The sequence below is a fragment of the Myotis nattereri genome (assembly GCF_964212035.1).
Source record: "Myotis nattereri genome assembly, chromosome: 7".
Lineage (NCBI taxonomy): Eukaryota > Metazoa > Chordata > Mammalia > Chiroptera > Vespertilionidae > Myotis > Myotis nattereri.
Genome location: NC_138082.1, coordinates 83,750,397 through 83,777,666, shown reverse-complemented (window position 1 = coordinate 83,777,666; position 27,270 = coordinate 83,750,397). Strand labels below are relative to the sequence as shown.

The following is a 27,270-nucleotide window of genomic DNA, read 5'->3' as shown; positions in this document are numbered from 1 at the left end:
AATATAGGGTTGGGCAAAAGTAGGTTTATAGTTGTGAGTATGCGAAACAGTTTATTCTTATATTATTATTTATTAATTATTGTATTATTTTCCATATGAACAACTGTAAAACTACTTTTGCCCCAATGTGTAGAAAGTAACTACACATTAGAGCACCCATAACTCATACTGCTGTAATTAGAAAAATAAACAGGAACAACAGTAAGCAAATGAGAATATACCAGTTTTCCATTTCTTTTTTTGGCTTTCCTCTTATTTTATTACACTAAGTTTATAACTGTTCAAAGCATTCTTATACTCTGCATGACAGTAAGAGAATATTTTGGCACATCAACATTGTGATACAATATACAGTATGTTTAAAAAATTAATTTAAAAATTTCATCTATTAATCGACATTTTTAATGTAGTGCATATATATCTTACAGTTAAGTCAAATACACAAGGTTTGTAGCTGATTTACAGAGGAAGCAATCACAGATTGCAGGAATATATGTGTGCGTATATATACATATATATATATACACATATACATATATATATATGTGTGTGTGTGTATATATATAATAATCACAGTAAAAACTGCATACTGGCAATTTTACAATCCGTAGTTTCATTGGTATATCTATCATGTACATGCCCTTTTCATCTTGTTTCTCTATACAAAAAATATATTTTTGCCTTCTTCATTCCTGATGAGATTTTTCTGCGATCACTTTACATTCATACTGCAAAATTGAAAAGGTTAAAAGATTAACATATAAAGGTTTATTTTGAAAAGCAATTTAAACTTAAAAGATCTAAAAATTAATTCTTTATTAATCTATGCACATTTTATTACTCAAAGAATCTCAGAGTTAGACAACTATTAGGATTAAATGACAAATGTGATAGGAGGGAAAACTTCACATTCTAGAAGTGGAGGCATAGACAAAAGCAGAGGAAAGATGAGGTTTTTGTATTACAAGCAAATAATGACAGTATATGATTCAGATGAGTCCTAGAATATGAAAGAAAGCAAAATAGGTTTCTTTGAGTGCTCAGTAAGGTGAATCAGCAAAGGGAAGGTCATGAACTTAAGGACAGGACTGACACTTTTGACAGTGATTTAAGGTAATATTTTTTTCAAATCACTTTACAATTTAAAGGAAAAAATCTATTACATTAGCAAAAGCTTCTAGTCAAAACAATATTTTAAAAAATACAACTATAAACATGTACCCACAATTCAAAATAAAGGAAACCAATGCACTTAGAATAATTGGGTAGATTATCAAAAAGACAGCATCACAAACCACTCGATTCTCCTACTGATTAAAGTGGCAACCATTTGGTGAAACTGGTATGGCCTGTGAATGTTACTCCCGGACCCTTGCCACCTATAACTGGGGTTATCAACAATGTCCCTTCCTTCTCAACTAAAATGATCAATCATCTTGATTTGCTGAAGCTAATTCTAATTTATGTCATTGTAGCAATGTGGTTATTAATAGAACCTCCTTTCACTGTTAAAATTGTTCCTTTTTGAAAAGTAAACCCACAAATGAATTTACAAAAAGGGTGGAAGATAAATCAAATCACCCTATCCATAACACATTTTAGCTTTCCTATCCATGGTTGCTTCAACTTTTAATATACTTGTGATTAAATTCTTCCAAATGATTTATTTCAATGGAATCGCAGAGAGAAATCAAAGAATGCTGTCTTCACAAATTGCTTTCCCTTAAAAAAGGACTGTCATTTGGAGAAAACTTGTCTTACATCTCAATAACACAAAAGTGATTAAATAAGCATCAGCTTACCATTGCCAGTTGTCGACCAATATTTCCCATTGTTATGCCTCCAGCAAAAAATATACATGGTAACCAAGAGCGAACATAGAGAAAATCTGGAGAAGTATATCTAGAATAACAGAAATGTTTTTAACGGTACAATACTTATTTAAATCATTACAATAGAAATAAGTTGCTCTTCAGATTAACGTGTCTAACCCAATTTTAAAATCTCAATCTGAATTCAGCTATCATTTATCTATTTTAGCAAACAAGCACCAAAAAGAATACTTACTGATAAACACCATTATAGACTAGCAGTTGAGTGACCAAGGTTGCCAAGAAAGCAATTCCTACTCCAAGGCCAAAACCAGTTCGAGATCTATCAAAAGTCCACCACAGTCCAATGGAGAGTGCAGCCAGTGTGAGAGACAACTGTATGTTGTTATCAAAGTCCACTTTCTGAGGTCAGTGTTAAAGAGTCATCTTAAAACTTATAACCAAATAATATCATCTGTTCATTTTTCTAAAATCAGACATGCTACTATTAAAAGGGGAATTAATTGCTTATTCTACAGTGCATTCAGACACAGAGGGCATGATATTTCAATAGATACTACCAACCTGTAATTCCTAAGAAAACAAAGACAAAACACTTTATATACGTTCCCAATTATAAGATTGGACCCATTATATGAGAACTGCTTTCTTTGCTAAAAATGTTAACGGGTGGACTCAGAACACAGGATTTACTACAGAAACACACTTTTAATAAAAAGAAAACCAATATTACCTCTCAAACAGGTTGAGAGTTAGTTGAGAATCATACAGGAACTCGAAAATAGAAGAGCTGACAGCTATTTAACAGGGTGCACATTCTCTATATGATTTACTGGCAGACACATTTTATAATAATGCAGTTCAGAAACAAGAGTACCAAGGACACAGTATCCCTTTCTATTATGTCAACTGTTCTAGTTTTAATTTGTTGAGGATAAAGCCTTGAAGCGAATATTATCTTGCAACCTGCCAAGCTATTTTGGTGCCTGGGACATTCTGGCATAGGACAGTTAGCACAAACGATATTTTATTTCCATCACCTACTTAAGCGTCAATTCACAAATGTGCAGCCCTTTTCTATTCTAAAATCTCTGAGCAAAACACAGCTTTATACATTCAATTTTCCCATTTCTTTGCTAGAGGATTACACTAAAGGAATTAATTTCAAGTATTATTAAAAGGACGTTATCTATGTCCCAAAGGCCACATCTTGGCTCTATATTCTAGCTCCCCGGGGGAGACTACCTATCTCGCCAAACTGGCCATGCTGCAACTGGAGAGAAGAAGCAGAAGTTCAAAAGAGGGATCTGAAACCATTTCCTCCTTCCTTTAACACCCTGCTATTCACCCCTCCACACACCCCCACCCAACAGCTGGTACCCTGAGCACAGTGTGCTTACCTCTCAGCTGTCAGGGGCCTCTCCTTCGAGGTCTCTCCCTGCTGAGGCTAGATTTATCAAGAAACCTCCAGGTTACCAGGATGCTTTCTGAAAAAGTTTTGCTTATTCTTTAGCAGACATAATGCATCAAACTCCATGAAGGAAGCTTGTGAGCTCTGATTTCTCTATGCAAAAATATTCTTGTAAAGAGTAGATTTTGACACTGAGTTCTGTCTTGCTAACTAAATTAACTTCATTAAGAACCAAGCAAAATAAGGAGGCTTCTTTGGTAAACAGGTAAAACATCAACCTTAAAAACAGTACCATGAGATTTTATGAAGTCAAATTAATTTAAATCTATGCTATAAATATGTAAACACTTTCTGTTTGGATAAAAGGAGGTCCAGCTAAGACTGCCATACTTAAGTATTTGATTGAGAAAGAAAAGAAAGACCAAAGTAAAGAATTTAAATTAGATATATAAACATTTTTAAATTCTAGGAAAAGGCTATTTAAAATTTTCAACTTAAAATAGTTGAACTGTCTGAGATGAAAAGGTCTAGTCCACTGCATAGAGAGCATTTACACACTGGTGGAGCTCCTGACAGGAGAATGAACATTCCCCAGACTGGAATCAGGATCTCTGGGGTCTGGTCTCAGCTGTAACCCAGCCCTACAGTATGGAAGGCTTGGCAAAGCACCTAACCTCGCTAGCTTTCATCTGTATTATCTTAATAAAGAAAATGTGGAACTAGGTGATTTCTAAGTTTTTTTCTAGATACAATATTCCATGAGTCTATCTTTTTAAGTCCTCCTAATCATTAGGTTTGTTTGTTATAAAATGCTAAATATCAAAAATTTTCCCCAAACTAAAAATGTTGGGAAAATTTCTAATACAAAAGGAAATGGAAAAACCAACATAATAACAGCCACTGAGAGCCTTCCAAATCCACAGATCTCCAAGGGCCAGCATGCTGGGAAAAGAACAGCAGATGTGATGTGTTTTTAGCTTAGAGGACCCTGCTCTTTTCTTGGTTCCTCTTCCCAAGCTTCTCCAAAACACAATGCTTTCTGTAAAAGGCACAGCAATCTAGCTGCCACATGACCCACCTTCTCTGCAACCAACTACCAGCCCTGAGCCCAATGCAGTTACAAGAGGAAATGGTGGGCAGCCTGAGTCACACTTCCTGCTCTTCCCAATACCACAGGCTCCACCACAACCATTCTGTAAGCAACATCTCCTAGAAGAGGGAAGACTGAACTAGCATTCCCCAGATCCTCTTTTACGAAGGAAAGTTGGGGTAGGGAGAAGAAGGGAGGATGACAGAATGAAAGCCTTATGAGGGCAAAAACTTTTGGTCTGGGGGTAGACATTTTTTTCTGAGAGGTAGAAGGGAAGAGGGAAATAGAAGCTATTTGTCCTTCTAGCTAGGACACTATAAAAAATGATCATTAATCACTAAATAAAATGTCAGAATTCTTAAATGATCAAACTGTAAAAATATGTCCCTGGCCTGGCTGGATGGCTCAACTGGTTGGAGTGTCATCCCATACACCAAAAGGTTGCAGGTTCAATTCCAGTCAGGTCACAAACCTAGGTTGTGGGCTTGATCCTTGGTCCAGGCATGCATGGGAGACAGCCAATCGATGTTTCTCTCTCACATTGAGGTTCCTCGCTCTCTCTCTCTCTCTTTAAATCAATAAACATATCCTCAGGTGAGGACTAAGAAAAGAAACACACACACACACACACACACACACACACACACACACACACACCCCTTAGGGAAAAAAGTTCTTTTTGACCATGGTCTAAGCTGGATATTTCTATTATGCCACCTTTAAGAACATTTATGTGATTTGCTGGTGTTGATCAAAACCAATAAATAACAGTCTTTTTTTAAAATTATAGGTTCTTGAAATTAAAAACAAAACAAAACAAAAAAACCAGCACCTGAAGCCACCACAAGTCTTTACTGCCAAACCTTAAATGATAGAGGAAAGGAATCTTTTGAAAATTTACTTGTTTCAATCCTAGATTTACCAAAGCTATATGTAAATAATTTAGTAACCTAACTTAAGAAAAACATGTAAATGTTTTAAACATGCAAATTTTCTAAGTTATATGGAAAGAATGGGATTTAAACGAAAGGCTAAATCCCACACATATAGATGCTACTGTGATGTTTTGACAATACGAAGCACATTCTTTTTATGACTCAGTGGGCATATCACCATTTGACAACAGTGAAGTTGCAAGGGGCCCTTAACCTTTGGTTTGTCGGGAGCTGCTTTGTTATTATGCATTTCATTACAGCAAAAAGGATACAGCGCTGGCATGATTTATACCGACAAAGACGGCTACGCACCGCATTACACTGGACCACTCTCTTTTAAATTTATGGGGTTCTCCTAGATGCCTGTCAATGCAGGGGTATAATAACCCAATCACCGCTGCAGAAAAAAAAGAGAAAAAATTATGTTATCTCCAATGTGATACTGGCGAAACTTAAGCTAAGAGTCACTACAACCACCATAAGGATTTGAAAGATTCTTTTACAAAGCTCTTCAAGTTACTTAGTGTCAATTGCTGATATTTTAAACTTACCTCCCCAAAGAAAAATAAATGAGAACACCACTGAAGCATTATAAATGATTGCAACAGTATACTAAATTATAATAGACAAAACACTACTTCAGGCTATGATTCACAATTTAGCAGAATGGACTAGATGACTCATGCTACTTTTCTAATACTAATGTCTCTGAGACTTGACAGCATCAAATCAGCTGGCAGCTAAGCAATGTTCTCTCTAAGCTATATTACCATGAAACATTCTATTAAATGCCACAAATCTACACAGAAGGTAGGAGCTAACCACGTACAACGAGCTCACCATACACACAATATTCTGATGGCTATGGCTCACCTGTTCCATAGATCACCTTTGCCCCTCCAGCTTCTAGCCCTTGATCTGACACTCCCTTCCACCCTGACCCTCTAATGAGATTCTAGGTCGAATTGTCAAAGCAGAATTACTCACAATAGAAATCTACATATAAGACTCATTCTGCACATGAGAAAAATGAAGGAAACATGGTCTATAAGAATTACATATTTTTGGTAAAATTTGTAATTTAAATTCATTACTAAAATATAAGATATCATTTCAGTACACATCTTCTATAAAGACATCCTTGACTGCTAACTGTATAATTAGTTATAAATAAATATATGTAAAATGTCCATAATTGAGTATCAAAACACTGTCACACAATTTTTAACTTACTTGTCAAACCTCAATTTTTTATTCATTTAGTTGAAGATTTGAAATGCTTAGTCATTTAAAAAAAAAGACTTTTTAATGAACCCAAACTTTCTTTAACAAGTTATAAGGAAAATGTATTTCCACCTATTAAAGTTAGCAAAGCAAAACTGCTAGCTATTTCCTGTTAATCTTCCTAAAAACAGGATGCTTATGCTCACTAGGAAACAAAGACACAACTGTCACATCAGTTGAAAAGCATGTTTAAAATGTCTCATACTACCTATGGCTTAGCATGAAACTGTTGTACCAAAATCTGAGTCCCCGAGGGTCAGAATCTCTCCCTGGCCTGATGTTGGCTACCTATACCACACAAAAGATGCATTCGATCTTCAAGAAAAATGGAAATCAATTAGTATCAAAACTCACAGGCCAGAAGAGCAGTGGAGCAGCATAAAGAAGAGGCTGCAATAATGTATGCATTTTCTAACCCACAAAACACCTGAAGATGCTCTTTTGAGTTAGACCTTTGCTAAATATAGATGGTTCATAGACCATCAACAGATTAGCAACAAACTTCAGTAATGCAGAGGTGCAAAAACTGCTAGTAAATTTAAAAGTTTTACATTATAACTGGTCCTTGAATAATGTCACTTCATTCACTGTCATTTCACTATAACATTATAGGAGCTTAAACTCTTGTTTATATCAATTAGCCTATAATAGACCGAGTTTTGTTGTCTGTCATTTCAATTAAAGTTGCAGAACCTATGAGGACTTCAAGTGAGAACTTACTGTATATTCCTATTTAAAAGGCCAGGCTCTAAAATCCTATAAAATTAACTGACAGCATTTTCAAATTTCTACAAAGTTAAAATGGCAACAAGCATGCCTAAGAGTTGAAATGTATCTAATTGAATATCACCTTTTTTTTTTTTCCTTAAGGGGTCATGAAACTAACAGCTCGGATGTCAATTCTCACTCTCATTCTTGCTCTTTCTCCTCCCTTTGCCTATTGCTAAGTAAAATCAACTAAGATTAGGCATTCCAAGTCAATTTTCCTCAGCAGCTGATGCCAGAGGTAAAGAATTATCACATAGAGAAGACCAATGTGTATGCGAAGATATAAATAAGTAAACAGACTATATTTTTATGCATGTGATGTCAGACTCACAAGTGAGAGAGAACTAAGGAGAGAGAGCAAAAACACAAAAGGAATTGAAACCACCATGCTGCCAACCTTGGGATCTGGCAGTAAAAATCCAATCCATTGAGTATGCATGGCTTTCCATTGCTCACTGAGAGGGCAAATTCAAGGAAGCTTGTCACTTCCCATTACATATCTCCTTTCTTCCCTTTAAATAAAGGCACGGCAGAGTCTGATAGCGATGTCTACAGCCCAGTGAAGCTCACTGCGTAAGAGCTCAGCAAAGGTAGGTCTGGTCTTCTTATCCTCCTTCTCCAATTTACTTCAACAAGAAAGACTATTTTATAAGTAGGCCTGTGTAAAATCATAGGCAAACACGTCCTGGTAAACCAGATGGTTCTCTGATGCAAAACCATATTTCTTGGGATAGCAGCATACCTCACTGTATTGCACTTTGCTTTATTGAGCTTTGCAGATTTATTTTTCCAATTAAAGGTAAGACCCTCCACCAGCAAAAAGATTACAACTCACTGCAAGCAATGATGATGGTTAGCATTTTTTAGCAATAAAGTATTTTTAATTAAGATATGTATATTGTCATTTTAGATATAATGCTGTTATACACTTAATAGACTAATGTATAATGTAAACATAATTTTTATATGGACTGGGAAACCCCAAAATTGATGTAACTTGCTTTATTGCAATATTTGCTTTATTTTGGAAATTTGGAACCAAACCTGCAAATCTCCAATGTATGTCTATATATTTATTTCCCAGTGACTAGTAATAGCCTATCAAGACTATAAACAAAAAGTTTGTAAAACACCAATATTATCATCACTTTTACATGGTAAGGTGTTTAATGCATTGATACACTAAAAGGAATCGCTAAATCAAACATTTTTCAAAGAAAAGGGGCTAAAAAAACAAAACCACTGAATGAGATATACTTTCATGGAAAAGTATTATAGGATAGGCAATGTTTTCATGCAACAAATAAGCTCCTACACTGTTTCTGTTTTTTTGTATTTGCTGGGGATTTAAAAATAAAAAAAATAAAAGGAGGAGAACCAAGATGGCAGTGTAGATAAACACCTGTGCTCTCCGTCTCCCACAACCACATCAAAATTACAACAAAAATACAGTACAACTATCACTCAGAACTGCCTGAAACATGGCTGTATGGAAGTCCTGCAACTAGAGAAGTGAAGAAAGCACATTGAGAGTGGTAGGAGGGGCAGAGGCACAGAATAGGTTGGTCTGACACCCAAATGTGGAGTTTTTTAATCGGGAGGGATATCTCAAAGGCCTCCCATGAGAAGCAGGGGGTCCCAGCCACAAACCAGACCCATCCCAGGGTTCAAGAGCTGGGAAGAGAAGTCCCCATAATTTCTAGCTATAAAAACCAGCGGGGATTATGGCTGAGTGACATGGAGGCTGCTGGATTCACAGCTGTTCCTCTTAAAGGGCCCACACATAAACCTACACAGTCTCGCTTCCTCTGAGCTCCAGTGCCAGGTGGCGGCATTGGGGGGAATCCAGGGACATCCGGGGAAGAACTAGACTGTCTGATGTAGGGGCAGGAATTCAGGGGTGTCTTTCTCCCAGACAGGGGTGCTTACAGGGATCATCGTTCCTGTGCTGGGACTTCCCTGTTGCAGAGCTGACTGGCAGCCATATCTGAGTTTCCATCAGTATGACCCACACTGTTCCCTCTGCCCTGGTGATTCCCTGAGATGCCACCCTGTCCAATTTACAGCCCCACCCAAGCTGTTTGCAGCTGCTTTTCCATATGAATGGTCTGTCCTAGCTCAAGCTTCAGGCTTTGCTAAAATCTCTTAAACAAGCAGCAGCTGGAGTCAACGTGTCCCAAACCAATCAATAAAAGGCCCAATACTTGGCTCCAGCACCAGCCTGCCTTGCATCACAGCTGAGCATCATCTGGGCACTTTCTAGCCCAATACAAGTAGCACCCATCTGTAGAGCTCTCTGTAGCTCCTGATGGGTGGCCCCAGGTATTGGCTGGCTTTGCAACTCCCAGGAGACCCCTGAGCCAGTGCACCCAGTGGACAGCTTCAGACCATACCAGATTACAACTCTACACATTCACAAGTGACACACTCAAGGGGCAGACTAGTGAGCACCCAAGCCATACTGAAGCAAGTTCTGCTCCACAGGGGGTGTCTCCTGCACAGCAACTTGGCCTGAGATCAATTCCTCCCAGTGAGCCAACAGCAATCATGGCTCAACTACAACAAGACTTTGCACACAGCCCACACAAGGGCACAACTAGGGTGCCTAACTCAGGTGACTGGGGAGACTGAGCCACTGGGCCCTACAGGACACCTAATACACAAGGCCTCTCTTCCAATTCCAGAAGACATAACTGCTCTACCTAATATGTAGAAATAAATACAGGAAAGCAGCCAAAATGTGGAGACAAAGAAACATGTTACAAATGAAAGAAATGGAAGCAAGCAAACTACTGAATACAGAGTTCAAAACAATGGTTAAAAGGTTACTCAAGGATCTTAATGAGAGCTTCAAGGGACTTAATGAGAGCTTCAAGGGAATTAATGAGCACATCAAGGGACTTAGTGAGACTTTCAAGGATCTTAGTGAGAATGTCAAAGACATGAAAAAGGACGAAACAGAAATTAAGCATACATTAACTAAAATAAAGAATTCTTTCATAGGAATTCAACAGTAGAAATGAGGGTTCTGAAAAGCAAATCAACAATGTAATCTAATAAAAGAGAAACATGGTAATTAGCATATGACCACTACCCTTCCCACTGGCTACTCAGGGTGATATGCAAAGTAACTGCCAGCCAAGATGGTGGCCGGCAGCCAGGCAGCTTGAAACTAACATGAGGCTTGCTTGCTTCAGTGACGGAGGAAACCAACGTTCCCCGCCTGCCTTGCCGGCCTCTGAGCCTGCAGTTTGAAACATTGTAACAAATACAGAAGCTAAACAAAACCCCAGAAACCTGCTTTCAGCGAGCCGGGATCTCAGAGCTGGAGTTATACATTGTTTCGATTATAGAACCCAAACAAACCAGATACCTGTTTTCAGCAGCAGAGGCCTCAGAGCTGGAGCCAGAGCTAAAGCTGGCCCAGAATAAAAAAAAAAAAGAAAGAAAAAAAGGAGCAGTTGGGAGCTTCAGCCCTCAGCCCCTCACCCAGACTGGCCAGGCACCCCAGTGGGGACCCCCACCCTGAAGGGTGTGTGAGCAGCTGCAAACAGCCATCATCCCCTCATCCAGGCTGGCCAGGCACCCCAGTGGGGACCCTCACCCTGATCCAGGACACCCTTCAGGGCAAACCAGCCAGCCCCACCCATGCACCAGTCCTCTATCCTATATAGTAAAAGGGTAATATGCCTCCCAGAACCAGGATCAGCGGAGTCGCGAGGCCTCCCAGCACCAGGATCAGCGGAGTCAAGAGGCCTCCCGGAACCAGGATCAGCGTGACAGGGGGCAGCGCCCAAACACCCTGATCGCCCTGCGGCTCTGTGTGTGACAGGGGGCGGGGCCACAACCTCCCTATCTGCCCTGCTCTGTTCGTGACAGAGGAAGGCGCCCCAACCTCTTGATCAGCCCTGCTCTGTGCCTGATACGGGGGAGCTCCCCAACCCCCTGATCGGCCCTGCTCTGTGTGTGACAGGGTGCAGCGCCCCAATGCCGCCCCCCCCCCCCATACGGGCCCTGCTCTGTGTGCGACAGGGTAGAGCCATAACCTCCCCATTGGCCCTGCCCTGAGTGTGACAGTGGTGGCGCCCCAACCCCCTGATCTGCCCTGCTCTGTGGGTGATAGAGAGTGGCGCCCCAACCCCCTGATCTGCCCTGCTCTGTGTGTGACAGGGGGCGGTGCCCCAACTCCCCTATTGGCCCTACTCTGTGAGTGTAAGGGGGGAGCTCCTCAACCCCCTAATGGGCCCTGCTCTGTGCATGACAGGGGGGAGCTCCCCAACCCCCTAATCGATCCTGCTCTGTGTGTGACAGGATAAGGAGCCCAAACCCTCCCTGATTGGCCCTGCTCTGTGCGTGACAGGAGGCAGTGCCCCAACCCCTGGATTGGCCCTGCTCTGTGTGTGACAGGGGGTGGCGCCGCAACCTCCCCATCGACCCTGCCTTGAGTGTGACAGGGGGCGGTGCCCCAACCCCCCAATCGGCCCTACCCTGAGCGTGACTGAGGGTGGCATCGCAACCTCCCAATCCGCCCTGCTCTGTGCATGACAGGGGGCGGCGCCCCAACTCCCCAGTCGACCCTGCTCTGAGCCCAACCAGGGGCTGCACCTAGGGATTGGGCTGCCCTCTGCCACCAGGGAGCAGGCCTAAGCCAGCAGGGCGTTATCTCCTGAGGGGTCCCAGACTGCGAGAGGGCACAGGCCAGGCTAAGGGACCCCCCCCCCCTTCCCCCCGAGTGCACAAATTTTTGTGCACCGGGCCTCTAGTTTGGAATATGAAGAAAAAAAAACATCCAATCAGAAGTGGGAAAAAAAAGAATCCAAAAATATGAAGATAATGTAAGGAGCCTCTGGGACAACTTCAAGCTTAACAACATTCTTATTATGGGGGTGCCAGAAGGAAAAGAGAGAGAGCAAGATATTAAAAACCTATTTGAAGAAATAATGACCGAAAATTTCCTCTACCTGGTGATAGAAATAGACTTACAAGTCTAGGAAGTGCAGAGAGTCCCAAACAAGAGGAACCCAAAGAGGCCCACACCAGCACACATCATAATTAAATTCCCTAAAGTTATAGACAAAGAGAGAGAATCTTAAAAGCAGCAAGAGAAAAGCAGTTTATTACCTACAAGGAAGTGCCTATACAATTGTCAGCTGATTTCTCAACAGAAACTTTGCAAGTAAGAAGAGAGTAGCAAGAAATACTCAAAGTGATGAATAGTAAGGACCTACAACCAAGCTTACTCTACCCAGTAATGCTATCATTTAGAATTGAAAGTCAGATAAAGAGCTTCACAGACAAGAAAAAACTAAAGGAGTTCATCACCATCAAACCAGTATTACATGAAATGTTGAAAGGTATTCTTTAAGAAGAGGAAAAAGAATAAGGAGAAATAGATAGAAACAATATGAACAATAAAATAGTAATAAATACATATCTCTCAACAATTGAATCTAAAAATCAAAATAAACAAACAAGAAATCTAATGAACAAAATAAACTGATGAATAAGTAGAATCAGCATGGAAACATGGAACAGACTGAGGAATCTCAAAGGGAAGGGGGGTGGGAGGGCAGGAAGAGAGTAAGCAAAGATCTTATATGCATATATGCATTAGCTAAGAATACAGACAATAGGGTGGTAAAGGCCTGGGGCCGGGCAAGAACTGGCTGGAGGGGGGGCAATGTGGGGATAAGGGGGACATCTGTAATATGCTCAACAATAAAGATTTTAAATTTAAAAAAAAAAAAAGAGTAACATATGACCCCATTCCCAAAGTGACCAAAGCAACAATTAAATACTGTAATGTGTTTAGGGATAGCACTGATAGGCCCAGTGAGGTCTCAGTCTTCTCCTGGCATGTGCTGAGGGGTGGAGAGGTGTCAGGAAAGCTTCACAGAAGAGGTGATCCTTGAGCTTGGAGCATTTGGTAGGTAAATGATGTGAAAAGAGCTTTCTAACCAAAGCATTTGGGAACAGAAAACACCAGTATCACCTGGAAACTGTCGGGGTTAGGCAGAAAGGGAGCTCAGCATCCAGAAAGGCTCTGAGGAAGGTAAAAGTAGGCAAGGGCCATATCATAGAGACTTTACCCTGCAGATACGGGGAACCAGAAAAATAATGCCATCACATCTGCATCAGGGAGGGAGGCTGAAGGATGGTACAAAATTAGAGGCAGAAAAAGAAAAGACCTGAAAATGCCAAGCAGAGTGGTTGAGGGCTTTGCCCAAAAAAGAGACAGAGGAAAGATGTAAAACTTGGAAACTGGATGTGGGAGTTAAGAGAGAGAGAGGCAGGAGACTTGCGGGGCTCTCCAGAAATTGGGTAACTAACTGCATGGCTAAACAGGAAAGATTTGTTTTTTCTTTTTAAATTAGACATTAGTTTCATAAGTATGAACACAATCTGGTAACTTGTGATTTTTGAGTCAACTTCTCTACTTACTTTACCCACATAATTATAGTTGTCTTTTTTTCTATTTATTATTCAGAAAGATTCCTTTATTATGGTCCTCAATAATGTTGAAGAGTTTTCTAACTCCAATTCTAATGCACTACACATAAAGAAGTTAATCAACTCGAAACACTAATCATTAAACTAAAAATAGAGAAGCAATTTACCAGAGTTCTCTACTAGTTGGCCCTCCAGAAGCCCTAGTAGCAAATTCTCAGCCCTATGTGTTATACACAAAGGTAGAAATAACCAGGGGCTCTTCTGCTCACATGTAGAGAATGGGGATGCAGAGACCCTCAGTGTGTGAATACTAGTTGGACAGGAAAATCAAAGGACAATAATCAGTTTTTCTGATTTAAGATGGTGGGAGCCTAGAGAGCTTTGAAAATGCATACCAACAGATACACAGAATACATGCATGCTACATACACACGCAGAGTCATACACATGGTATTTCTTACATCATTTATTTTTCTATAATATTTTCCTTAAAATTGGGGGTGGGAGGAGGCAGCAATTATGCAAGACATTCATTTTCCATTTTTGGCAACTTCTCCAAATCTGATATCTTACCCAACAAAACCAGTAGCAGAGGTGACTGAAATCTAGATTTCCTAATGCCTCTACTTTCTTTTGTCTGGGTGCCTCATAGAATGCACTGCTTTCAGAAGAAACAATTAAGCAAGAAATGCAAATCCCCAAATGAAAAGGTGTGATGTTGAGTTTGTAAGTGTGAGAAACCTAGTGGCTGGGAAAAGGAAGGAAAGCAGGGACAAAGTGAATGAAATGTAGTACTAACATTTAGAATTTCCTTCCTACTAGTGTGAGTTTGTGGCAGAAGTGCCCCCACCACCCTGTTCTCCATAACAGAGGTACAATAAAACCTTAGTTAAGTTCTCCTGCCCAAGCCCAGAAGGTGCAACACATGCAAGTGCATTCCATTCAAGCGTCCCACTTATGAGGCTGGAGGCTTTGAAAAAGGCACCCTGAGTAGAGGAGGCCTGGGACACTGACCTAGCTGCACCAGTCACTGGCTCTGGAACCCTGGGTCCCTTAATATCCTCTTATCATTCAGCTTCCTCATCCCCCAAAACAGGCACAATGCTCCCAAAGGTGACCTGCTGGTCCTTGGGGTGGAAGCATGTGCCTGGCACATTAGTAGACATCCAGTAACTATTTCCCTCCTCTGACTTTCCCCTTGTCTATTCCTAAAAGTCATGTTCTTCCAAGTCACCAAAAGCTTCTATTGGTGGCCAGAAGGCAGTTACATGATGGTAGAAAGTAACAAAGAACTAGTAAAAGTTGTTAGGAACACTTTTTCTCTCTTCAGAATTTTTACATGATACAACAGAGAATGAAATATAATTTATGCTGTCTTCTCTTTGTTTGGACTATTTCACCTATTCTCTCAGAATAATAACCCCCCTATGGAAACTAAGAACCATCACCTTTACAACTTCTCTTTTGATGTGAATGTTATAATAGTGAGACATCAATAAATAAAGCACACTGAAGCCTCATCATGACAACATCCTTCCACTCATGTGATAGAATTATGTAACTGTCTAATTAGTTTCACCAGGACATTCAAAATGCCTTATACCTAACTTCTTACCCTTCAACCTCCAGTTCTGGATGTAAGTCAAGAAGTATCTATATTATACTGTAAAGTATTCATGTATATTAAGTATGTGACACGAAGCAGACATTCAAAAAAAGCAATTTTCTCCCTCATCAGAATTCCCTTCTACTACACAATTATGGCTTCCATGACCTTATTATATAAAATATTATTAATCTATTAGAATTCATCATTAGAAAAAGCTAAACAGCTACTCATTATGACAGATCAGCGTCATCAATAAGGCTTCTGAAATGCTCCACTTTATCCATTATACACTGTCCACCAAACAAAACATACAATATGAAGCTTTTAACTTGAACAAAACTATTCTGTCAGGTTTTTATCTACTTCAAAAAGAAGACCATAACACACCCTTCAAACCAAACAGTGGTGATCATCATCAAAATAACCTAAAATAAGACTTACATGAGATGGGTTGAAGATAGGAAAAAAATTAAGAGACTGAAAGCCTCATCCCTAAAGGAATCAGGTTTTTAGGATTACATTTTTAAAAGACATGGAACAGATAGAAATCAGACCCAAAAGAGTACTGCTCTATGATTCCTTTTACATTACATTTTATAACAGGCAAAAATAACCTAGTCATGGAAAGATCAGTGGAAGCCTGAGGCTGGGGCTGGGAAGTGGACTGCAAGAGGGCACAAGAGAATTTGTGGGGAACGGCAATGTTCTATAACTGGACTGTGGTGGTAGTTACATGAATGCATCCATTTGTCTAAACCCACCAAATTATTCATTTAAAATAGGTACATTTATAATATTTAAATTATACCTCAATAAAGTTAAATTTTTTTTAAAACTCCACACTCATTCACCCCGTTTTCTTCCTAAGCATTACAGAAATAACCTGCACATACCTGAAGCTGTGCCACAGCACGGTGGTACCCACCATGCTGAAGAAAAGATGCTTGCAATCACATCAGGTGGGAAAAGGGTCACGTTTCTCTGAATCTGAAGTAAATTTAACACTAATGCCAGAAATACTCCAATAAAAAACAGCACTACTCCTCGAATCATCAAATTTACACTCCAGCTAGTTACAGATGAGATGTAAGGACCGCGCTTTTTGGGCCCAGGTGACTCTGTCTCTCCTTCTGCCATGGTTTCATAAGTTCAGTAGGCCAGCAGAAAAAAAAAAGAAAAAAAAAGGCTTCCCAACTGAAACGACTTGTCTGTGAATCAAAGCAGATTGGCGTTTCAACAGAACCACATCTTGCCCTGAAATAGGACCGACCAGAAATCCTGCAAGAGACCAAAAAAAAAAAATTAGTATGGGTCTAATAAATGATTATATAATTGTCCTGATTTCAATAGTAATTAATGTAAAAGGACAAACAATGAAATAACAATCTGATATATTTATTTAAATTAGTTACTTACTGAATAAAAAAAGGTTTAAAAAACATTTTTATATGAATTATGTAATTTTTAAAGAGTGCAATACTTAACACTTAACTAGGATAGAATATGTGACCTAAGAGATTTAAAATTATAATAATAGTAAGAACAGTTTGCTCCACATCAGAGAAACGGTTATATGGGATACTTCCATTAGAATCTGGAAGATCAAATCTGTTTCTCCTACCTAAATATTTATACTTTACAGAAAATACACTAATTTATACTTTACAAAAAATTAACACACTCTGACTGAAAATCAATAAAATGTGACTTGTTCATGAGGACAATCTTCAGTGGGGAACAAAATGACATGTTTTAAAGTCTAATGCTTATATATTTGAATTTCTGCACAAAAGTGTCTTAAAAAAAGCAGACCACCATTCAGTCACCTACACACACACACACACACACACACACACACCAAGCACAGAAACTAGACTTGACCCTTCCCTCTAGAGCCACAGCTGTGCCCCACCCCTGCCTGGGCCCAATCCACCTTTCCTGCAAGCATGGGAGCTTTGGCAAGAAAGCTGGAGTAGAAGCAGAAGAAAGGAAACTAAGAAAATGAAGAATGACCTAGTCAGGGGTGGGCAAACTTTTTGACTCGAGGGCCACAATGGATTCTTAAACTGGACCGGAGGGCCGGAACAAAAGCATGGATGGAGTGTTTGTGTGAACTAATATAAATTCAAAGTAAACATCATTACATAAAAGGGTACGGTCTTTTTTTTTTTTTTTTTAGTTTTATTCATTTCAAACGGGCCGTAGTTTGCCCACGGCTGACCTAGATTCTAATGAGTTTTATTCATATAGATCCTGACTCCTAAAACCTAGATCTTTGCAAGTACAATTTGTTCACTCTAACCAAAGTTATCTTTCCTTTATATTTAAGATAACACGTAAGGCTTTCTATGAGCTGCTCTAAGCACCTGACACATGGTCACTCATATAACTCACACAGTAACCTAAAAGGTAAGTGCAATTATTATATCCATTTTACAGGTGAGGCAAAAAAGAGGTTAAGTGACTTAACCAAGTTTATACCCCTAATAAGAGGGTGAGCTGGGATTCAAATCCATGGTGTCTGGCTCCAAAACCCTCATTCTAACCATGGTGCTCACCTTCCCAAAGTGTTGCATATTCTTCTGTGTTTTCTATGACTATAACTGTATTTTTTAAATGGGAAAATACTATACAATTTTTATTAACTTACTTTTATCCCATCCAACAATATAGCATATCTTGGGCATGATCAGAAGTCAGCACATAAATGATGTTTCCTTTGAGTCTCAAAGCAGTTTATTTAAAAGGTTAGGATGACACTTACAGTAGCTACCTTTTAATAATAGGTATAGCTGCTTCATGGATTATAAACTTTTTATATAGGTCTTATTCACTATTAAGTCTCCAGTGTGTCTATGTACCCAGAACGGTGCCTGCCCAGCCCACAGTGGAAGCTCTACATATGCATATTTGGTTAATGAAACTGGGTTAACTATTTTTGTTTATTTGTTTGTTTATCTTTACCTGAGGATATTTTTTTCCATTGATTTTTGGAGACAGTGGAAGGGAGAGGGAGAGACAGAGAGAGAGAAACATCAATGTGAGAGAGACACAACGACTGGTTGCCTCCCGCACTGGTTGCCCTGACTGAGGCCAGGGATTGAGCATGCAACTGAAGTGCGTACCCTTGAGCAGAACCGAACCCGTGACCCTTTAGTCTGTGGGCCAACGCTCTAACCACTGAGATAAGCCACTTAGGGCTGGACTAACTCTTTTTGAATCAAACTACACTGGGTTAAACAGGCCTTTTGAAAGACAACTGAGCCCTAACCGGTTTGGCTCAGTGGATAGCACTGGATAGAGCGCTGGATAGAGCGCCGGCCTGTGGACCGAAAGATCCCAGGTTCGATTCTGGTCAAGGGCATGTACCTTGGTTGCGGGCACATCCCCAGTAGGAGGTGTGCAGGAGGCAGCTGATCTACGTTTCTCTTTCATTGATGTTTCTAACTCTCTATCCCTCTCCCTTCCTCTCTGTAAAAATTCAATAAAATATATTTTTTAAAAAAAGAAAAGGCAACTGAGCATGTAATCATAATTTAAACTATATTTCCTCTGAGCTTCCAAGTTCCAACTTACCTTACAAATGAGCTTTGGAATAAAACCCATGTGTAAATTGAGGGGAAGGATACTGACTTTAGAAATAATCAGCATGAAAATGAGAATATTCGTAAGTACCAGCAACTTTCACAGCTTACCAGTGTCATAGGATAAACACAGAGAACAGACTTTTTTTTATTGAGCCTCTGCCACACCCAAAGCCCTGTGCCCAACACTCAAGGGGGTAATTCTGTCCTCAAGCTAGTCCTCACAAACCTACTTGGTCTATAGCATAACTAAGTTCTACAGCTTAGAGGACTAGGGAAAACAGTACATGTTACAGCTGATTCATGGGGAAAAAGACTCTAAACACCAGTTGAAATTGCCCAGAAACATCTCCTGACTTGGTTTTGTAGACTATTCCTTGAGTAGTATGCAGCATGCTGGCAGGCCATGTGTTCTAGTCACTTAGCAAGGTGTTCAGTAGCTACAGAATTCTTCTTCATCTTCATCATCATCATCATCCTCATCATCATCACCATGACTACTGATATAGCACCCATTTATGGAGGGCCTACTCCATGACAGACATACAGTAACTCTAATCTTCAAAATAATCGTAAAGGTAGGTGTTATCATCCTCATTTTACAAATGAAGATATTAAGTCAAAGAGATTTAGCAACTTGCTTATGGTCACCTGACCTACAATATTAGAACTGGAATTTTTCCTTACATCTGACTGATTCCAATATCCCTTCTCTTTCCTCTAAACCTTGAGTCCCATTCCAGCCTAACTCCTCAGGCTTCTCTTTTGGCATCTGGATCTACAGACGAGGATGACTGAAAAGATGGGTTTGAGGCAGGATAGTAAGAAGCTAGGAAAATTCCTTGGCAAGTGGGATGGGGAAACTGAGACATGGCTGACTCAAACCAGCCTCATCCAGCACCCTAACCCACCTGTGTCCTTCTCCCTTACACAACCACTCCCTTACGCATTACGCCCTCAGGATAATGAAATTCTGACCAGTCTCAATAATCTCAGAAGCAACGCCTTGGATCTGTTGACCACGTAAACAGAGTTTTGGTCAAACTAGAGATAATATCTATGCCTCAGTTTTTTTCAGCTACAGGCCCAGAAAAGCAGCAAAACAGATGAAGCAACGCAATGACTGACATTTGGACCAGATGCAATGACTAATGAACACTTATCCTAGCACTGACCCTAGAGACCAGGATCCTGAAAGGACACACCTGGAAAGCTGACAAATATTCTACTGAGATCCTCCCCGGAGAGCTCCCCTAAAATGCCCACCTTTAGAAAACAGACGCAAACCCTTAAGACAAAGGACCCAGTATGCTCTCTCTTTGGAGCATGCCTGAGCCTGCCCCCTCTTTTCCCTCAGGTATGTACCTTTGCCTTCTTCCTCCTAAGCACCAAGGCCTTTCTTTTGCCTCTCTAAGTTGTTTCCTGAGTCCGCACAACCCAGCTAGCCCACTTCCACCTCTGGGACTTTCTAAATAAACTTCCTATGCTAGAGCTCTTGGCTCTGAATTCTCTCTTTGCCAAACTCAAACTGCTGCTCACAGGTAAACATTAGAAAACAATCTCAACGATAATATATTCTCAAGGTACCAATGCCAACATAAGTGGGAGACTATATAATAACACAAAGACCAGGAGAATAAGTGTACAAACACCTTGAAATTTTATTTAAATGTACTAGATCGAAGAGTAAAACAAATGTTTAAAAAAAAATCATGTTGCCAACTTTACATACTGCAGTACCAACAGCTGACTCTTCACTCCATAAACTTCCAGTAGACACAGCAAAGCCCCACTTTTGCTGTTAAAACAGCTACTAGAGGACAAAGAATATTCAGTGGACTCTTGAACAATGGGGGACAGAGGGGGTAAAGGCTGCTGATGCCCTTGCAGTTGAAAATCTGTAATTTCTGCCCCTGCCCTGAAAACTTAACTAAATTGGCTCTCAGTATCTTCGAGCGCTGCCCACAGACACCAAAATCCACAGGTGTCCAAGCGCCTGATACAAAACGGCATAGAACAATGCATACAGCTGGTCCCCACATCTGTGGATTCCCAACCATGGATTGGAAATTCACGGCAGGCTGAATTCATGGATACAAAAGCAGAAGTACCAAGGGCCAATTGTATTTATTGGGGGGTTGGAGGGAAATCGGCATGTAAGTGGGCCCATGCAGTTCAAACCCATGTTGTTCAAGGTTGAACTGTACATATATTTTTAGTAATACAAACTGCTCTAGTAAATCATTTTGTGTTCGTGCATTTCTTTCCAAAAGGGAATGAATGGCAAAGAATATTTTATGTACAATAAATAATGTTTTTAAGAGAGCAAAATAACTAGTTTTAACACTTATTTCAGTTGTGGAAAGCCCCATCTCACAATCACTCACCAGGGGTTGTCAAAGAGTTTAGGCATTTGGGGCTGGACAATTCCTTGCTGTGTGGACCTGCCCTAAGCATTGCAAAAACACTTCCCTGGCTCATGCCCACTAAACACCACTATATGCTCTCTCCCCAATTTGAGACAATTAAAAATGTCCCTATACATTTCCATATGCCCCAAGAGAGGCAATGCTCTCTGCTGAGAGCCCCTGATTGCTGGAGACTCTTTCCTCATTCTATTTCAAGGCTGCCTCGACTTTCTAAACGGTTTGTGTTATTCTACCACAGCTGTTTATTCAACTTTTCCTGTAGTGCTGGTTTATAGCTTCCTATTTCACCCCAAAAGTTTTCTTTAAAAATAACATGACATTTGTTTGATGTTTATTTGAGTGAGTTTTTTAAGCTAATTTTTACAAGTCCAAAAATCTAACTTTGTGACTACAAAATAATACAATAGTACGTAATTACTATAGGCAAAAATAAAAGTTAAAGTGCTTTAGAGTCACAATATCCTAAAATTTAAGACATGAAAGGGAAATTGGAGATCATCTCTTGCAAGGGATATGTGAGCCTAATGCAAAAAGACGGAGGAGGAGGAAGGAGGAAGGAGGAAGGAGGAAGGAGGAAGGAGGAAGGAGGAGGAGAGAGGAGGAAGGAGGAGGAGGAAAGAGGACGAGGACGAGGAGGAGGAGGAGGAGGAGGAGAAAAGTTGTGCATATGTGTATTTTCTAGGAAGAAAGTTCCACAACTTATATCAAGTACTCAAAATGTCCACGAACCAAAAAAAGTTAAGAGGCAGTGATCTAACTTTTCTCTCATTTTACTGGAGAAGCAAATGACACCCAATGTGGGCAAGTAAAGTGACAAGATCAAGACTGTTCCACTGGACCTTGCTACCATAAACATGTAAATTGAACTCCTGGAAATCGCCAGACTCTTCAAAGAAATAAGAAATTCCACTAGACCATTCATTCCCTACTGTGGAACACTTAAATTACTAAAAAGGAATGTTGTTTATAATATTAACCACACATAGAGGAATAGTTGTTTTAAAGTGAAAGCTCATGTAATAAGTATCCCCTAATTTGTTTGTTTTAAAGTTTGGTTTTCTGATTATGTGTTGAAATTATTTTCTTAAAACAAAGAGTACCTACACCTTTAAATATTACTCTTACATCAAGGATAAATTTGATTCTCCAAAATTAAAAAGTAATCTATATAAGCATAACCAATGGACATAAGACACTGGGGGATAGGGGAGGCCGGGGGACTGTCTAGGGCGGGGGGATAAAATGGACACATATGTAATACCCTTTGTAATACATTAAGCAATAAAAAAATAAAAAAAAATAAAAAAAAAATCCTAAAAAAAAAAAGTAATCTATATTTGAAAAATTTAGGTCACTCAAGAAATAATTTGCTGACCAGGCAAAAAGTCTCTGGTACAAAAGTATCCTTTAGAGAATAATAACTCAACAGATCCTCAACAATAATAACCTTGGTAAATAGGCAAGATATCTCCATTTTATAAAATAACATAGGCTAAGTAACTTTCTGAGATCATAAGACTATTACCAAAAAGCACTATTACTGGCCCCAAGCACTCTGACTCCATGTCCAGAGCACTTCCCATTTCACTCCATGTCCTCCACCTACAAACACCGGACAAAAACAGTTAAGTGCCACATATGAAACACTTTTTAGAGTTACGCTGATAAACTACTGTTAATACCAAAATAAACTTTTTATTTCAATAGCTGACAAAGAAAAAACTCCCACAGGACATGAAAAATTCTACCTTGAACAACACAATGCAAATAGATAAATAACAAATCATCAAAACTGAAAAGACACATGACTACCTGTTAGTGGATTAATATTATTCTAGATGAATAAAAGAGGGTTAGAAGTGATCCTGGGCTTTGTGAATGAAGATCAAAGCTGATATTTGCTACTGAAACAATTTCGGGCAACAGGCCACTGAAAACACACCCACAAACAAAATCTCCTAGTGAGCTTAAGAACCATTTGCATTCTCACAATTACGACAACCCCTAAAACCACACAAGGCCATTCATCTTCCAAGGAGGCAGTATGTTTGCTGCCTCCGATGAACCTGTCCCTTCAGGTGCTTAGGTCACATAGGCTAATAAATAATTAAACTAAGTTACTACCTCTCATCTTTTTTATTCATCTGCTCTCTTAATTACAAATGCATTCTCAACAGAGAATTAGCATTAGCATTAGGAAAAACACACTTAAATCAATGAAAAAGTTTAACCCTCCTTACATATAAGCACACACATGTGGGTCATAAGCTAAAGATTTCCAGGAAGAAACACATTTGCCTTGAAGTCACTGAAACTCACCTTTCCTCTCAACATCAAAACCCGAACACAGGAACTATTAAGCAAGCAGCATTCACATCCCATTACTGCTTTTAAATGTCAAATCTCGGGCTCTAAAAAGGTTGGCGAATAATGTTCTAAGAACAGTAAAAACAAGCTGTCTTTAAACTACTGAATTACCTTTTATCCTGTCCTTTTCAGCCCACCATATGGAAAAGCAACAGTTGTCCGTTTAAAAAGAACCAACCTGTTCCCCAAATGTACACGATGCACAGCTGGGTCACTTCGTATCAGATATCTACTGGGGACTCACAGCACACTACAGCACATCATGTCCAGAGAAAGAATGAAGGTGGAAATGGAAAGAACATCTCGCTAATTGTTTTCTTCTGTGGGAGCCCTATTAGCAGCCGCATTCTCTTCATTCATTTTCACAAAGTGGTTCGCTCTCAAGGCCAAACCCAAACGTTGGAGCGCCCAGTCTAGCCACTGCCCGGCTGCCTCCACTCCCCCTGCTCCCGGGCCTGGGGACTCTCTTCCCTGCAACCCTCGGCGGCACTGCAGCCCGCATCCCGGCCAGCACAGCCGCCAGGTCCCTCCATTCCTTTCTACCGCATTTCTGCATCCAGCCTGCAACACAGTAAGCTCTTCAGGGTCCATTTTCCCGGACTACCTGGCTAAGACCACACTTCAGTAACTTTTCCTCCCACGCTAGCTGGGCATGGGTCCTGGTCACCTTTTTAGCACCACCTCCCTGCCCCCCGTCATGCACACTCTTTTACTGTTCCTTCTCCGCATTGCCGATCGCCACGGGCCAGCTCTTAAACCCCAGGGTGGTAGTTCTCACCAACGACTGGTTGACAGGAGTTCTCGGGCATACCCGCACACCACCTCCCAGGGTTTCCAATTCCAACCCAATGCCACAGTCCCACTCCTCAACCCAACCAACACAGCTGTCTGTGGATTCTAAACTCACTGCCAGGGCCACCTCTGGGGATCCACCACCCTCCCGAGCCTGAGTCTCCCCGGTTACCAGCCTCCCAAGTCCTGACAGCTCTATGCTGGACAGCTCGCCGACCTGCACCCCCATCAGGTCTCCAGGGTCGCCCAGCCCGCCGTCCTCCAGCCTTCTTTCCTCTCGAACCCTGTCCCACTGTCGGGGGAGCCTCGGCCTCTCAGAGGACCTCTCCCCGACCCCGCCGTCCCCGTCCGGACCTCGCCGACCCTTCTTCAGGTGAGCGGAACCCCTCGCCCTTCAGGCCCCATCCGCAGTCCTGGCTCCCGCACTTGCCAGCAGGGTTCCTAGGATGCAAAATCACCAGCACTTCCTCTTCCCGAAGGCCACCCACTTCCTCAGACCACTTTCCTCAGCACCGAGGCACTGGCGCTTCGCAGGTGGACCCCAACTCACCCCCGCCTCCGCCATCTTCTGGGACGGCCCCGCCCCCCTCCACCTCTTCCTTTTCCCCTCCCACAACTCGACCTGAGCTCAACTGCGCCTGTGCGGCCGGCGCTGACGCGCCCAAAGATCGGGGCAGAAGAGCTTCCGGTGCTGACCGGCCTAGTTAGTAGACCCGCGAGCCGGGGCAAAAGGGCTTCCGGCCTTCCCGAAATTAGCGGCTGTTTGTAGGCGTGGACAGTCTAGGAGTGGGAGGGTGCCAGATCAGCTGTTGTTTGCTGACCAGGCGGTCAAGGGTTGTGACGAGTGCCCAGACCCTGCGGGCGGTGTGAGATTCGTGCGCTGACACACGCACCCTCTCGCACGCTCTTTCGCAGGAGCAGCTATTCGTGCCCTTCTCCTCGCAGCCGAACCCGGAGGGCTCTGGAGCCAGGCCGCCGGCTTCTCCCGCCAAGGATGCTGACTCTATACCTTTGTGCTTTTGCTGGGCTTTACTCATGACCTTTTTTCCTTCCCTACTGTCATCATTTCTTTTAGGAGAACACAATTGATTTTTTTTTTTTTCATCTCCATTCCACAGCACTTTATGCGGTTTTCATTGATAATCATTCACCAGGTTCGGCCACCTAACACGGTGTTCATAGGAAGAGCTTGAGAGGTTTACAGCAAAGTAGAGAAAATATAGAACCATAGCAACTTATCAGAAGCAGTATTAAAATATGGGTGTGGTCAGATTACAGTGGTCTTGAGGAAAGTTTTCAATGAAATTTGGGCCTTGCTTAAGAGCTTTGCAGAGGGTTGCCAATTGGTGAAATTCCTTTGTTGTTTTTTACTTTGGTAAATGATAAAGTGGATTTTTATGTTTCTGATATTTTTTTATCGGTACATTTATTTATGAAAATTGAAGGAGAAATTAAATTGCAACAAAATGCATCCAGGCAAGTATTTATATGACCTTTCTTGTTTTCTCTAATCTTTCCTAAAGCTCTTAAATTTATCTCTGTAGGTTTTTACACTATGAGTAAAATATATATATATATTATCTGGGCCGATTACACTGAATAGATTAGGAATTTTAAAAAGAAAAGAAAAATCACCCAGAAAAGACAAAATGTCCTGACACCAAGGCTCTCTATAAAGCAATCTGAGTCTTTTTCATCCCACTCATGTCTGTCTCCCTATCCTGGCTTTTTCAAACACTTGGCAACTGCCTCAAGAAAAACCTTATGGAAAATTTTAGCCTCCATGGACGTTTATTTTAGTTTAAATATTTATTGATTGCAAGGAGGGGCAAGAGCTAAAAACGTAAGAACTATGTGGCACCGGTTCCCAAGTTTCTTAAACGCAGTGCAGTCATTCCTACTGCAGTATAAGGCAGAGTCCAAAATCCTCAGGAGAAATACAAAGAGCTATTGTCCTCTTCTGGTTAGGTTTGAGGACAATTCTCATGCAAGATGTAGTCTTTCAGCAGACATTGAGGGTAAGTAAGCAGGAATAGGAGGAAGTGCATTCTGGTGGGAGCTCAAAGTTGGAAAAACAATGTGTGTAGACCCTGGGATTTGGAAGGATGTATGGTGAGACACGTGAGATCTGAATGTCAAGTTCATGAATTTGTACTAAATTTTTGTTATCATGAAAACATTAAAATCTCAAATTAATTGATTCCAGAAAATGAACTGACTAGGAACTTTGAGAAATCAGAACAATTTGGATTACTTTGAAGTTGGTGTGATATGGTCGCTAGAACACTGGTGAAGGATTCTTAAAACCTGGGGCTAGGACAGCAAGTGCATATTCATGTCCAATAAATTTGTTTTTTAGGCTTCTTTACTCATTTGTAAAATGAGGGGTTGGTCTAGATTGTTTCTAAGCTCCTTTACATGGGCAAAAATATCAATAACTTGATAAATCTGTGACTTCGGAGAAAAGTTTTTTCCATTAACCTTATATGTTGTTTGGTCTCCCAACTGAATGGGCCAAACAGTAAACTACAAAACAAACAGAAACTCTTTACTTAGCTAATACAAACACCCACAGTTTATCTGCCTTGTTGAAGTGAGATATTGTTAGAGTGACATAATTGCCCAAGAGTTGATTACTAAGCCTTTAGTAAGCTTTTGAGAACCTTGGACTTAGACGCTTTCCCACATTAAAAATATGCAGGAAAAGAAAGTATGGAGA

The 27,270-nt window shown here is 40.7% G+C and overlaps 1 protein-coding gene across 1 annotated transcript; it reads right to left on the bottom strand.

The window, feature by feature from the left end:
- Positions 1-242: 242 nt before the first annotated feature.
- Positions 243-25,139, bottom strand: INSIG2 (insulin induced gene 2). Its single transcript, XM_081096370.1, has 6 exons — positions 25,102-25,139; positions 16,273-16,657; positions 5,541-5,665; positions 2,068-2,234; positions 1,803-1,902; positions 243-728 (listed from the first exon to the last, which is right to left on the bottom strand). The coding sequence occupies exons 2-6, from the start codon at positions 16,514-16,516 to the stop codon at positions 687-689; spliced, it is 678 nt and encodes a 225-aa protein (XP_080952496.1). The 5' UTR covers positions 16,517-16,657; positions 25,102-25,139; the 3' UTR covers positions 243-686.
- Between the last annotated feature and the right edge of the window lie 2,131 nt (positions 25,140-27,270).

What these genes read in the sequence shown, in the direction of transcription:
- INSIG2 (XM_081096370.1), bottom strand. Translation starts at nt 16,516, where the DNA reads ATGGCAGAAGGAGAGACAGAGTCACCTGGGCCCAAAAAGCGCGGTCCT. An exon ending in GTATAAATCATGCCAGCGCT is followed by an intron (nt 2,235 to 5,540) that starts GTATCCTTTTTG and finishes CACTGACCTCAG; the next exon opens with AAAGTGGACTTTGATAACAA. An exon ending in TTGGTCGACAACTGGCAATG is followed by an intron (nt 729 to 1,802) that starts GTAAGCTGATGC and finishes TCAATTTTGCAG; the next exon opens with TATGAATGTAAAGTGATCGC.